Source organism: Scyliorhinus torazame, chromosome 4, assembly GCF_047496885.1.
Source record: "Scyliorhinus torazame isolate Kashiwa2021f chromosome 4, sScyTor2.1, whole genome shotgun sequence".
Lineage (NCBI taxonomy): Eukaryota > Metazoa > Chordata > Chondrichthyes > Carcharhiniformes > Scyliorhinidae > Scyliorhinus > Scyliorhinus torazame.
The window spans coordinates 39331629-39345110 of record NC_092710.1 but is presented as its reverse complement, the minus strand read 5'-3'; the positions used below and the strand labels follow the sequence as shown (position 1 = coordinate 39345110).

Sequence of the window (13482 nt, the reverse complement as noted above, 5' to 3'; positions counted from 1 at the left end):
CACTCCCTGATTCCCCCCCTGTAAACACTGACACACTCCCTGAACACCCCTGTAAACACTGACACACTCTCTGAACCCTCAGTAAATACTGACACACTCCCTGAAACCCCCCTGTAAACACTGACACACTCTCTGAACCCTCAGTAAACACTGACACACTCCCTGAAACCCCCCTGTAAACACTGACTCACTCCCTGATCCCCCCTGTAAACACTGACACACTCCCTGAAACACCCCCTGCAAACTCTGACAAACTTCCTGAACCCCCCCTGTAAACACTGACACACTCCCTGAAACCCCCCCTGTAAACACTGACTCACTCCCTGATCCCCCCTGTAAACACTGACACACTCGCTGAAACCCCCCCTGTAAACACTGACACACTCCCTGAAACCCCCCTGTAAACACTGACACACTCCCTGAAACCCCCCTGTAAACACTGACACACTCCCTGAAACCCCCCTGTAAACACTGACACACTCCCTGAAACCCCCTGTAAACACTGACACACTCCCTGAATCCCCCTGTAAACACTAACACTCCCTGAAACCCCCCTGTAAACACTGACACACTCCCTGAAACCCCCCTGTAAACGCTGACACACTCCCTGAAACTCCCCTGTAAACACTGACACTCTCCCTGAAACCCCCCTGTAAACACTGACACACTCCCTGAAACCCACCCTGTAAACACTGACACACTCCCTAACCCCCCTGTAAACACTGACACACTCCCTAACCGCCCCCCCCGTAAACACTGACACACTCCCTGAAACCACCCCTGTAAACACTGACACACTCCCTGAATCCCCCATGTAAACACTGACACACTCCCTGAACCCCCTGTAAACACTGACACACTCCCTGAAACCCCCCTGTAAACACTGACACACTCCCTGAAACCCCCTGTAAACACTGACACACTCCCTGAAATTCCCCCTGTAAACACTGACACACTCCCTGAACCCCCCCCTGTAAACACTGACACACTCCCTGAAACCCCCCTGTAAACACTGACACGCTCCCTGAAACCCCCCTGTAAACACTGACACACTCCCTGAAACTCCCCCGTAAACACTGACACACTCCCTGAAACCCCCCTGTAAACACTGACACACTCCCTGAAACCCACCCTGTAAACACTGACACACTCCCTAAACCCCCCCCCTGTAAACACTGACACACTCCCTAACCCCCCCCCCTGTAAACACTGACACACTCCCTGAAACCACCCCTGTAAACACTGACACACTCCCTGAACACCCCCCTGTAATCACTGACACACTCCCTGAACCCCCCCTGTAAACACTGACACACTCCCTGAACAACCCCCTGTAAACACTGACACACTCCCTGAACCCCCCCTGTAAACACTGACACACTCCCTGAAACCCCCCCTGTAAACACTGACACACTCCCTGAAACCCCCCCTGTAAACACTGACACACTCCCTGAAACCCCCCCTGTAAACACTAACACACTCCCTGAAACCCCCCTGTAGACACTGACACACTCCCTGTAACCCCCCCTGTAAACACTGACACACTCCCTGAAACCCCCCCTGTAAACACTGACACACTCCCTGATCCCCCCCCCTGTAAACACTGACACACTCCCTGAAACTCCCCCGTAAACACTGACACACTCCCTGAAACCCCCCTGTAAACACTGACACACTCCCTGAAACCCACCCTGTAAACACTGACACACTCCCTAAACCCCCCCTGTAAACACTGACACACTCCCTGAACCCCCCTGTAAACACTGACACGCTCCCTGATCCCCCCTGTAAACACTGACACACTCCCTGAAACCCACCCTGTAAACACTGACACACTTCCTGAACCCCCCCTGTAAACACCGACACACTCCCCTGAAACCCCCCTGTAAACACTGACACACTCCCTGAAACCCACCCTGTAAACACTGACACACTTCCTGACCCCCCCTGTAAACACCGACACACTCCCTGAAACCCCACTTGTAAACACTGACACACTCCCTGAAACCCCCCTGTAAACACTGACACACTCCCTGATCCCCCCTGTAAACACTGACACACTCCCTGAAACCCCCTGTAAACACTGACACACTCCCTGAACTCCCCTGTAAACACTGACACACTCCCTGAAACCCACCCCTGTAAACACTGACACACTCCCTGATCCCCCCCTGTAAACACTGACACGCTCCCTGAACCCCCCTGTAAACACTGACACACGCCCTGAAACCCCCCCTGTAAACACTGACACACTCCCTGAAACCCCCTGTAAACACTGACACACTCCCTGATCCCCCCATGTAAACACTGACACACTCCCTGAACCCCCCCTGTAAACACTGACACACTCCCTGAAACCCCCCTGTAAACACTGACACACTCCCTGATTCCCCCCCTGTAAACACTGACACACTCCCTGAACACCCCTGTAAACACTGACACACTCTCTGAACCCTCAGTAAATACTGACACACTCCCTGAAACCCCCCTGTAAACACTGACACACTCTCTGAACCCTCAGTAAACACTGACACACTCCCTGAAACCCCCCTGTAAACACTGACTCACTCCTGATCCCCCCTGTAAACACTGACACACTCCCTGAAACTCCCCCTGCAAACTCTGACAAACTTCCTGAACCCCCCCTGTAAACACTGACACACTCCCTGAAACCCCCCCTGTAAACACTGACTCACTCCCTGATCCCCCCTGTAAACACTGACACACTCGCTGAAACCCCCCCTGTAAACACTGACACACTCCTGAAACCCCCCTGTAAACACTGACACACTCCCTGATCCCCCCTGTAAACACTGACACACTCCTGAAACCCCCTGTAAACACTGACACACTCCCTGAAACTCCCCCTGTAAACACTGACAAACTTCCTGAACCCCCCCTGTAAACACTGACACACTCCCTGAAACCCCCCTGTAAACACTGACACACTCCCTGAAACCCCTGTAAACACTGACACACTCCCTGAACCCCCCCTGTTAACACTGACACACTCCCTGATCCCCCCCCCTGTAAACACTGACACACTCGCTGAAACCCCCCTGTAAACACTGACACACTCCCTGAACCCCCCCTGTAAACACTGACACACTCCCTGAAACTCCCCTGTAAACACTGACACACTCCCTGAAACCCCTGTAAACACTGACACACTCCCTGATCCCCCCTGTAAACACTGACACACTCCCTGAAACCCCCTGTAAACACTGACACACTCCCTGAACTCCCCTGTAAACACTGACACACTCCCTGAAACCCACCCCTGTAAACACTGACACACTCCCTGATCCCCCCCTGTAAACACTGACACGCTCCCTGAACCCCCCTGTAAACACTGACACACGCCCTGAAACCCCCCCTGTAAACACTGACACACTCCCTGAAACCCCCTGTAAACACTGACACACTCCCTGATCCCCCCATGTAAACACTGACACACTCCCTGAACCCCCCCTGTAAACACTGACACACTCCCTGAAACCCCCCTGTAAACACTGACACACTCCCTGATTCCCCCCCTGTAAACACTGACACACTCCCTGAACACCCCTGTAAACACTGACACACTCTCTGAACCCTCAGTAAATACTGACACACTCCCTGAAACCCCCCTGTAAACACTGACACACTCTCTGAACCCTCAGTAAACACTGACACACTCCCTGAAACCCCCCTGTAAACACTGACTCACTCCCTGATCCCCCCTGTAAACACTGACACACTCCCTGAAACTCCCCCTGCAAACTCTGACAAACTTCCTGAACCCCCCCTGTAAACACTGACACACTCCCTGAAACCCCCCCTGTAAACACTGACTCACTCCCTGATCCCCCCTGTAAACACTGACACACTCGCTGAAACCCCCCCTGTAAACACTGACACACTCCCTGAAACCCCCCTGTAAACACTGACACACTCCCTGATCCCCCCTGTAAACACTGACACACTCCCTGAAACCCCCCTGTAAACACTGACACACTCCCTGAAACTCCCCCTGTAAACACTGACAAACTTCCTGAACCCCCCCTGTAAACACTGACACACTCCCTGAAACCCCCCTGTAAACACTGACACACTCCCTGAAACCCCTGTAAACACTGACACACTCCCTGAACCCCCCCTGTTAACACTGACACACTCCCTGATCCCCCCCCCTGTAAACACTGACACACTCGCTGAAACCCCCCTGTAAACACTGACACACTCCCTGAACCCCCCCTGTAAACACTGACACACTCCCTGAAACTCCCCTGTAAACACTGACACACTCCCTGAAACCCCTGTAAACACTGACACACTCCCTGAACCCCCCCTGTAAATACTGACACACTCCCTGAAACCCCTGTTAACACTGACACACTCCCTGAAACACCCCCTGTAAACACTGACACACTCCCTGAAACCCCCCTTGTAAACACTGACACACTCCCTGAACACCCCTGTAAACACTGACACACACCCTGAAACTCCCCTGTAAACACTGACACACTCCCTGAAACCCCTGTAAACACTGACACACTCCCTGAACCCCCCCTGTAAACACTGACACACTCCCTGAACCCCCTGTAAACACTGACACACTCCCTGAACCCCCTGTAAACACTGACACACTCCCTGATCCCCCCCTGTAAACACTGACACACTCCCTGAAACCCCCCTGTAAACACTGACAAACTCCCTGAAACCCCCCCCTGTAAAGACTGACACACTCCCTGAAACCCCCCCTGTAAACACTGACACACTCCCTGAACCCCCCCTGTAAACACTGACACACTCCCTGAAACCCCCCTGTAAACACTGACAAACTCCCTGAAACCCCCCCCTGTAAACACTGACACACTCCCTGAACCCCCCCCCCGTAAACACTGACACACTCGCTGAAACCCCTGTAAACACTGACACACTCCCTGAAACCCCCCCTGTAAACACTGACACACTCCCTGAAACCCCCCCTGTAAACACTGACACACTCCCTGAAACCCCTGTAAACACTGACACACTCCCTGAACCCCCCTGTAAATACTGACACACTCCCTGAAACCCCTGTTAACACTGACACACTCCCTGAAACACCCCCTGTAAACACTGACACACTCCCTGAAACCCCCCTTGTAAACACTGACACACTCCCTGAACACCCCTGTAAACACTGACACACACCCTGAAACTCCCCTGTAAACACTGACACACTCCCTGAAACCCCTGTAAACACTGACACACTCCCTGAACCCCCCCTGTAAACACTGACACACTCCCTGAACCCCCTGTAAACACTGACACACTCCCTGAACCCCCTGTAAACACTGACACACTCCCTGATCCCCCCCTGTAAACACTGACACACTCCCTGAAACCCCCCTGTAAACACTGACAAACTCCCTGAAACCCCCCCCTGTAAAGACTGACACACTCCCTGAAACCCCCCCTGTAAACACTGACACACTCCCTGAACCCCCCCTGTAAACACTGACACACTCCCTGAAACCCCCCTGTAAACACTGACAAACTCCCTGAAACCCCCCCCTGTAAACACTGACACACTCCCTGAACCCCCCCCCCGTAAACACTGACACACTCGCTGAAACCCCTGTAAACACTGACACACTCCCTGAAACCCCCCCTGTAAACACTGACACACTCCCTGAAACCCCCCCTGTAAACACTGACAAACTCACTGAACCCCCCCCCCCCCGTAAACACTGACACACTCGCTGAAACCCCTGTAAACACTGACACATTCCCTGAAACCCCCCCTGTAAACACTGACACACTCCCTGAACCCCCCCTGTAAACACCGACACACTCCCTGAAACCCCCCCTGTAAACACTGACACACTCCCTGATACCCCCCCTGTAAACACTGACACACTCCCTGAACCCCCCCCCGTAAACACTGACACACTCGCTGAAACCCCTGTAAACACTGACACACTCCCTGAACCCCCCCCCCGTAAACACTGACACACTCCCTGAACCCCCCCTCCCCCGTAAACACTGACACACTCGCTGAAACCCCTGTAAACACTGACACACTCCCTGAAACCCCCCCTGTAAACACTGACAAACTCACTGAACCCCCCCCCCCCCGTAAACACTGACACACTCCCTGAAACCCCCCCCTGTAAACACTGACACACTCCCTGAAACCCCCCCTGTAAACACTGACACACTCCCTGAAACCCCCCCTGTAAACACTGACACACTCCCTGAACCCCCCCCCGTAAACACTGACACACTCGCTGAAACCCCTGTAAACACTGACAAACTCCCTGAAACCCCTGTAAACACTGACACACTCCCTGAAACCCCCCCTGTAAACACTGACACACTCCCTGAAACCCCCCCTGTAAACACTGACACACTCCCTGAACCCCCCCCCCGTAAACACTGACACACTCGCTGAAACCCCTGTAAACACTGACAAACTCCCTGAAACCCCTGTAAACACTGACACACTCGCTGAAACCCCTGTAAACACTGACACACTCCCTGAACCCCCCCCCCGTAAACACTGACACACTCCCTGAACCCCCCCCGTAAACACTGACACACTCGCTGAAACCCCTGTAAACACTGACACACTCCCTGAAACCCCCCCTGTAAACACTGACAAACTCACTGAACCCCCCCCCCCGTAAACACTGACACACTCCCTGAAACCCCCCCCTGTAAACACTGACACACTCCCTGAAACCCCCCCTGTAAACACTGACACACTCCCTGAAACCCCCCCTGTAAACACTGACACACTCCCTGAACCCCCCCCCGTAAACACTGACACACTCGCTGAAACCCCTGTAAACACTGACACACTCCCTGAACCCCCCCCACCCCCGTAAACACTGACACACTCCCTGAACCCCCCCCCCCCGTAAACACTGACACACTCGCTGAAACCCCTGTAAACACTGACACACTCCCTGAAACCCCCCCTGTAAACACTGACACACTCCCTGAAACACCCCCCCCTGTAAACACTGACACACTCCCTGAAACCCCCCTGTAAACACTGACACACTCCCTGAAACTCCCCCTGTAAACACTGACAAACTTCCTGAACCCCCCCTGTAAACACTGACACACTCCCTGAAACCCCCCTGTAAACACTGACACACTCCCTGAAACCCCTGTAAACACTGACACACTCCCTGAACCCCCCCTGTTAACACTGACACACTCCCTGATCCCCCCCCTGTAAACACTGACACACTCGCTGAAACCCCCCTGTAAACACTGACACACTCCCTGAACCCCCCCTGTAAACACTGACACACTCCCTGAAACTCCCCTGTAAACACTGACACACTCCCTGAAACCCCTGTAAACACTGACACACTCCCTGAACCCCCCTGTAAATACTGACACACTCCCTGAAACCCCTGTTAACACTGACACACTCCCTGAAACACCCCCTGTAAACACTGACACACTCCCTGAAACCCCCCTTGTAAACACTGACACACTCCCTGAACACCCCTGTAAACACTGACACACACCCTGAAACTCCCCTGTAAACACTGACACACTCCCTGAAACCCCTGTAAACACTGACACACTCCCTGAACCCCCCCTGTAAACACTGACACACTCCCTGAACCCCCTGTAAACACTGACACACTCCCTGAACCCCCTGTAAACACTGACACACTCCCTGATCCCCCCCTGTAAACACTGACACACTCCCTGAAACCCCCCTGTAAACACTGACAAACTCCCTGAAACCCCCCCCTGTAAAGACTGACACACTCCCTGAAACCCCCCCTGTAAACACTGACACACTCCCTGAACCCCCCCTGTAAACACTGACACACTCCCTGAAACCCCCCTGTAAACACTGACAAACTCCCTGAAACCCCCCCCTGTAAACACTGACACACTCCCTGAACCCCCCTCCCGTAAACACTGACACACTCGCTGAAACCCCTGTAAACACTGACACACTCCCTGAAACCCCCCCTGTAAACACTGACACACTCCCTGAAACCCCCCCTGTAAACACTGACAAACTCACTGAACCCCCCCCCCCGTAAACACTGACACACTCGCTGAAACCCCTGTAAACACTGACACATTCCCTGAAACCCCCCCTGTAAACACTGACACACTCCCTGAACCCCCCCTGTAAACACCGACACACTCCCTGAAACCCCCCCTGTAAACACTGACACACTCCCTGATACCCCCCCTGTAAACACTGACACACTCCCTGAACCCCCCCCCGTAAACACTGACACACTCGCTGAAACCCCTGTAAACACTGACACACTCCCTGAACCCCCCCCCCCGTAAACACTGACACACTCCCTGAACCCCCCCTCCCCCGTAAACACTGACACACTCGCTGAAACCCCTGTAAACACTGACACACTCCCTGAAACCCCCCCTGTAAACACTGACAAACTCACTGAACCCCCCCCCCCGTAAACACTGACACACTCCCTGAAACCCCCCCCTGTAAACACTGACACACTCCCTGAAACCCCCCCTGTAAACACTGACACACTCCCTGAAACCCCCCCTGTAAACACTGACACACTCCCTGAACCCCCCCCCGTAAACACTGACACACTCGCTGAAACCCCTGTAAACACTGACAAACTCCCTGAAACCCCTGTAAACACTGACACACTCCCTGAAACCCCCCCTGTAAATACTGACACACTCCCTGAAACCCCCCCTGTAAACACTGACACACTCCCTGAACCCCCCCCCGTAAACACTGACACACTCGCTGAAACCCCTGTAAACACTGACAAACTCCCTGAAACCCCTGTAAACACTGACACACTCGCTGAAACCCCTGTAAACACTGACACACTCCCTGAACCCCCCCCCCGTAAACACTGACACACTCCCTGAACCCCCCCCGTAAACACTGACACACTCGCTGAAACCCCTGTAAACACTGACACACTCCCTGAAACCCCCCCTGTAAACACTGACAAACTCACTGAACCCCCCCCCCGTAAACACTGACACACTCCCTGAAACCCCCCCCTGTAAACACTGACACACTCCCTGAAACCCCCCCTGTAAACACTGACACACTCCCTGAAACCCCCCCTGTAAACACTGACACACTCCCTGAACCCCCCCCGTAAACACTGACACACTCGCTGAAACCCCTGTAAACACTGACACACTCCCTGAACCCCCCCCACCCCCGTAAACACTGACACACTCCCTGAACCCCCCCCCCCCCGTAAACACTGACACACTCGCTGAAACCCCTGTAAACACTGACACACTCCCTGAAACCCCCCCTGTAAACACTGACACACTCGCTGAAACCCCTGTAAACACTGACACATTCCCTGAAACCCCCCCTGTAAACACTGGGGAATTCTCTGTGTCGGAAACAAGACTGAATTGCACGATGTTCATTCCCATTGCGAGTGCCAGTCCCGGAGCAATTCCGGCCATTCTAATGGGCAGCTAGCTCGGGCTGGAATTGGCGCTGTAAAGCTGCCAAGCTGAGCTGCTGATAACCCCCCCACTCCACGTGACTCTCTCATTGCAGCCAGGAAGATGGTCCCGCGCAGAGCGGCACCGCGCTTCGCCGACGTCGAGTTGGACCAAATGCTGGGAGCAGTGGAGGCGAGGCGGGATGTCCTTTTCTCCAGAGTGGGCAGGAGGCTGCCCCACGCGGATGTCAACCGGGCCTGGGTGGAGGTGGCAGAGGCCACGAGCGCGGTGAGCCGCACCGTGAGGACTCCCTTGCAGTGTCGGAAGAAGATGAACGACCTCGTTCGGGCAGCTCGGGTGAGTCACAACCTCAGTTTCCCCGGCTTCTCTCCCGTCCGTCACTCCTCAACAACCCCCCCCCCCCCCCCCCCGCTCCCTCACCCCCCTTACCCCCCAACCCATCTGCCTCACCCCCCCCACCCTGCACCAAACCCATACACCTATTTGGCCAGGTACCTTAACGCACACAGACCCCAGCCCCGGGTAACTCGCCTCCCCTGCATCTCATCATGTCCTTGATGTGTCCCCTAGGAAAAGGCGGCTCATAATCGCTGGGAACGGGAGAAGATTGGAGAGGGTGAGCCGGACATCAGAGCTCTCACCGGCGCTGAGCAGCGGGCGATGGCGTTAGCCGGTGAGGTGAAACAGAGGGCTGTCTCTCGGGTGCACGTCGCAATGGGACTACCAGGTGAGCTCTCGTGCAAAGTGACGTCTCTGTAACAAGTACGTTGCCCCTGTCTCCTGGACCACTCCTTCCCGACATCTCACCACGTGTCTCATCTTGCAGAATCACCAGCAGACGGAGCCAGCCTGTCTGGGGTACCTCGCCCCCCCCCCCCCCCCCCCCCCCTCCCAGCCACAACCCCAGCACAACCAGTCCACGGCCGACACTGGCCTCTGGGCCCTGCATTCGCCTTCACCTTGCCCCGACCCAGATACCAACACCTCGGTCGCGAAGAGGCTCCTGGGTCACCGTGTGGTGCGCACGTCACCACTTGCTGCGGCACATCGGGTGGAGGCCGGAGCTCCCGCGGGAGCGGTGTCGATCAGAGGGCTGCCTGATCGCCAGGGAACACCGATCGGTGATGAGCCTGTGGAAATGACGGTCCCATCTCTGATAGGGATGCAGACACAGAGCCAGGAGGGAGTTTCAGCAAGCTGGCAGCGCCTGCAGATGCAGTAGGAGGAGTCCAACCATCTTTAGGTGCAGGAAAATGTGCCGACAATGTGTGGTACCCAAGCCAACGCTGAATGGGTGGCGTCAGTGGGGGAAGCCTTGGGTAAAAAACATTCCAGCCGTGGGACAAAATGTCCAAGGCTTGGGCACACTGTGCGGTTAATGGCTGAGGCTGAGGGCAAGGGAGCCCAGTCGCAGGCAGCCATTTCCGGGCCCACATAGACATTGCGGCAGCACTCCAGAGCTCGGCCCACTCACAAAGGCTCACGGCTGAGGGCATCGAGAGGGAGCAGAAGGATCTGGCACAGGCTAAAGGAACCTGGCGCAGTGCCAGAGGGCCGAGGCAGTGATGGGGGGGTGGTGGAGCCTCCGGAGCTCGCTCTGGCCTCACCTCCGCCCCGTGGAGTAGCCCGGGGGCCGTCGAGCTCCCCGAGGGAGGAGGAAGTGATGGGGCCCATGTGGTGACTCCCACAGGGGGTTTGATGCAACACCTCTGCGCTTCTGAATCCGCCCTCCTCACCTGACAGCGGCACGCCGGATGGGCAGCGGGTCGAACAGGACAGCACCTCATCGCCGACACCCGAAAATCGGCTGCGCCCAACCAGGTGCAGGCCCCCCCTCCCCCCCCCAGAGGACGGCCACCAGAGGCACCTTGGGTAAGAGGGCGAAATAGGCAGCAGGTCATCTCCATGTCTGATATGCTGTCCTGGGTCACACTTGGAAGGAGCGGTGCGTCATGTAAGATAAGTGTGTCTATGCGTGTGTCTATGCGTGTGTGTGTCAGGGGGCAGGGACCCCAGGAGAATCGGATGTTCCACCTGGGGTCACCCTCAAAGGCGGCTGGGAGCGGGGCCGGAACTGTGAAGGTGATCCTTGTTGCCGAATAACCAACCCCTCACCTGAGGGAGCACCTCGACGCTGCCGGGGAACGATGAGTGCGCCAGGATATAGGCGTCGTGCGCGCTGCCTGGGTATCGGCCGCAGGCGTGCATTGCGCGTAGCTGCACATTCAGGGAGTGGGAGCCCTTTCTGTTGATGGAACAGGCACCCAGGTAAAGCCGCTGCTCAGAGGGGGGGGGGCATGTGTCCCGCCCACCACTCCCTGGAGCCGGGGCACGCCAGCAATGGCGGTGAACCCTGCAGTCTGGCTATCCTGGTGGGTTTGGCCGAGATTGAGGGTGATGTGCTCCGCTGCCCAAGTCTCTGAGAGATCCCAGACAGATCCCCGCTCGGAGCTTGGAAAGACCCAGAGAGGTCTCGACGTTCAGGACGACTATCACCTTGACGGCCAGCAGGAGCGGGTGTCCACCTCCATACCCCCGCGGTGCCAGGTGCGCCACCATCTAGCCCAGGTGATGCACGGTCTCCCTGGGTAACTTGCGGCACATCCGGCAGGTCCTCGGAGGAGAGGCGCTGATGTTATAAACGTGGCCTGTTGCTGCGCCTCCTCCTTACCTCCTCCTTCCCCACAGCCTGTTGGGCGGCTGCCCTTCCAGTCTCAATGCCTGGCCCCTGCTCTTCTGGGTCAGGCTGCTGCTGTGCAGGGCCCTCCCGAGCAGGCCCGTGGCTCCAGCCACACAATGGCAGCTGCGGCCAGGTCGACAATGAGCATTCCTGGCTGAAATCCCAAATCCACCTTGTGCAGGAGGGGAAAAGACAATGGGCTGGACTCTCCCAAAATGGGACTATGTCCCCCATGCCGGCGTAACAACGCTGGAGTTTTACTCCAGAGATTCCCGTAAAAAAGGTTAAGCTAATTCAATGCCCAGCAGGGGGCTAGCAGTGACCCGCTGTAAATCGCGCAGCTTTCGCTTCAGATCCGTGCCAGCGCACTTCCGGTTTGGAGTCCGCGCGCTCCCGGCGGCGGCCTCCAGTGGCCGACTCGGACCGCGGAGCAAGACGCAGAAATGAGACCCCCCTGATTGGCCGCGCGCCCGAGCATCTGACCGCGCGCAAGCACCCCCTGCGCCCCCCCACCAGGGCGGACTGAGTCCGCAGCGGCCACGACAGCATCCTGACCGGCAATCCCAGGTTAGTTCCACAGCGTTGGGAACTCGGCCGGTCGGGACCGGAGGATCTCTGGGCGGGCCACTGCCAATGGGCACCCCCCCCCCCCCCCAGCCGCGCGGAGTACTCCGCGATCACGCCGATTCTCGGGTCCCGGAGAATCGCCGAACCGGCGGCGGGTCCGATTTCGGCGTGAAAGGGGATTCACCGCCCTCGCACCAAAGGTGTTTATGCTCGGGGCTGCAGAGAATCCAACCCAACACGTGGTACATAGAAAAATACAGCACAGAACAGGCCCTTTGGCCTAGATTAAGAACAAATTAATCTACATCCCATCATTCTACCGTAATCCATGTACCTATCCAATAGCCGCTTGAACGTCTCTAATGTTTCCGACTCAACTACTTCCACAGGCCATGCATTCCATGCCCCCACTACTCTCTGGGTAAAGAACCTACCTCTGACATCCCCCCTATATCTTCCACCATTCACCTTAAATTTATGCCCCCTTGTAATGGTTTGCTCCACCCAGGGAAAAAGCCTCTGACTGTCTACTCTATTCTCCTGATCATCTTAGAAGCCTCTATTAAGTCGCACCTCATCCTTCTCCGTTCTAATGAGAAAAGGCCTAGCACCCTCAACCTTTCCTTGTAAGACCTACTCTCCATTCCAGGCAACATCCTGGTAAATCTCCTTTGCACCTTTTCCAAAGCTTCCACATCCTTCCTAAAATGAGGCGACCAGAACTGCACACAGTACTCCAAATGTGGCCTTACCAAGGTTTTGTACAACTGCATCATCACCTCACGGCTCTT

The 13482-nt window shown here is 55.9% G+C and overlaps 1 protein-coding gene across 1 annotated transcript in view; it reads left to right on the top strand.

Annotated features, from left to right (window-relative positions):
- The window catches only part of LOC140410196 (uncharacterized), a 37924-nt gene that overhangs the window by 9858 nt on the left and 14584 nt on the right, over nt 1-13482 (top strand). Inside the window, exons 2-3 of the mRNA XM_072498167.1 lie at nt 9539-9780; nt 10015-10171. Coding sequence (XP_072354268.1) covers nt 9547-9780; nt 10015-10171 — 391 coding nt within the window. The 5' untranslated portion in view covers nt 9539-9546. The remainder of the gene's footprint in view (nt 1-9538; nt 9781-10014; nt 10172-13482) is intronic.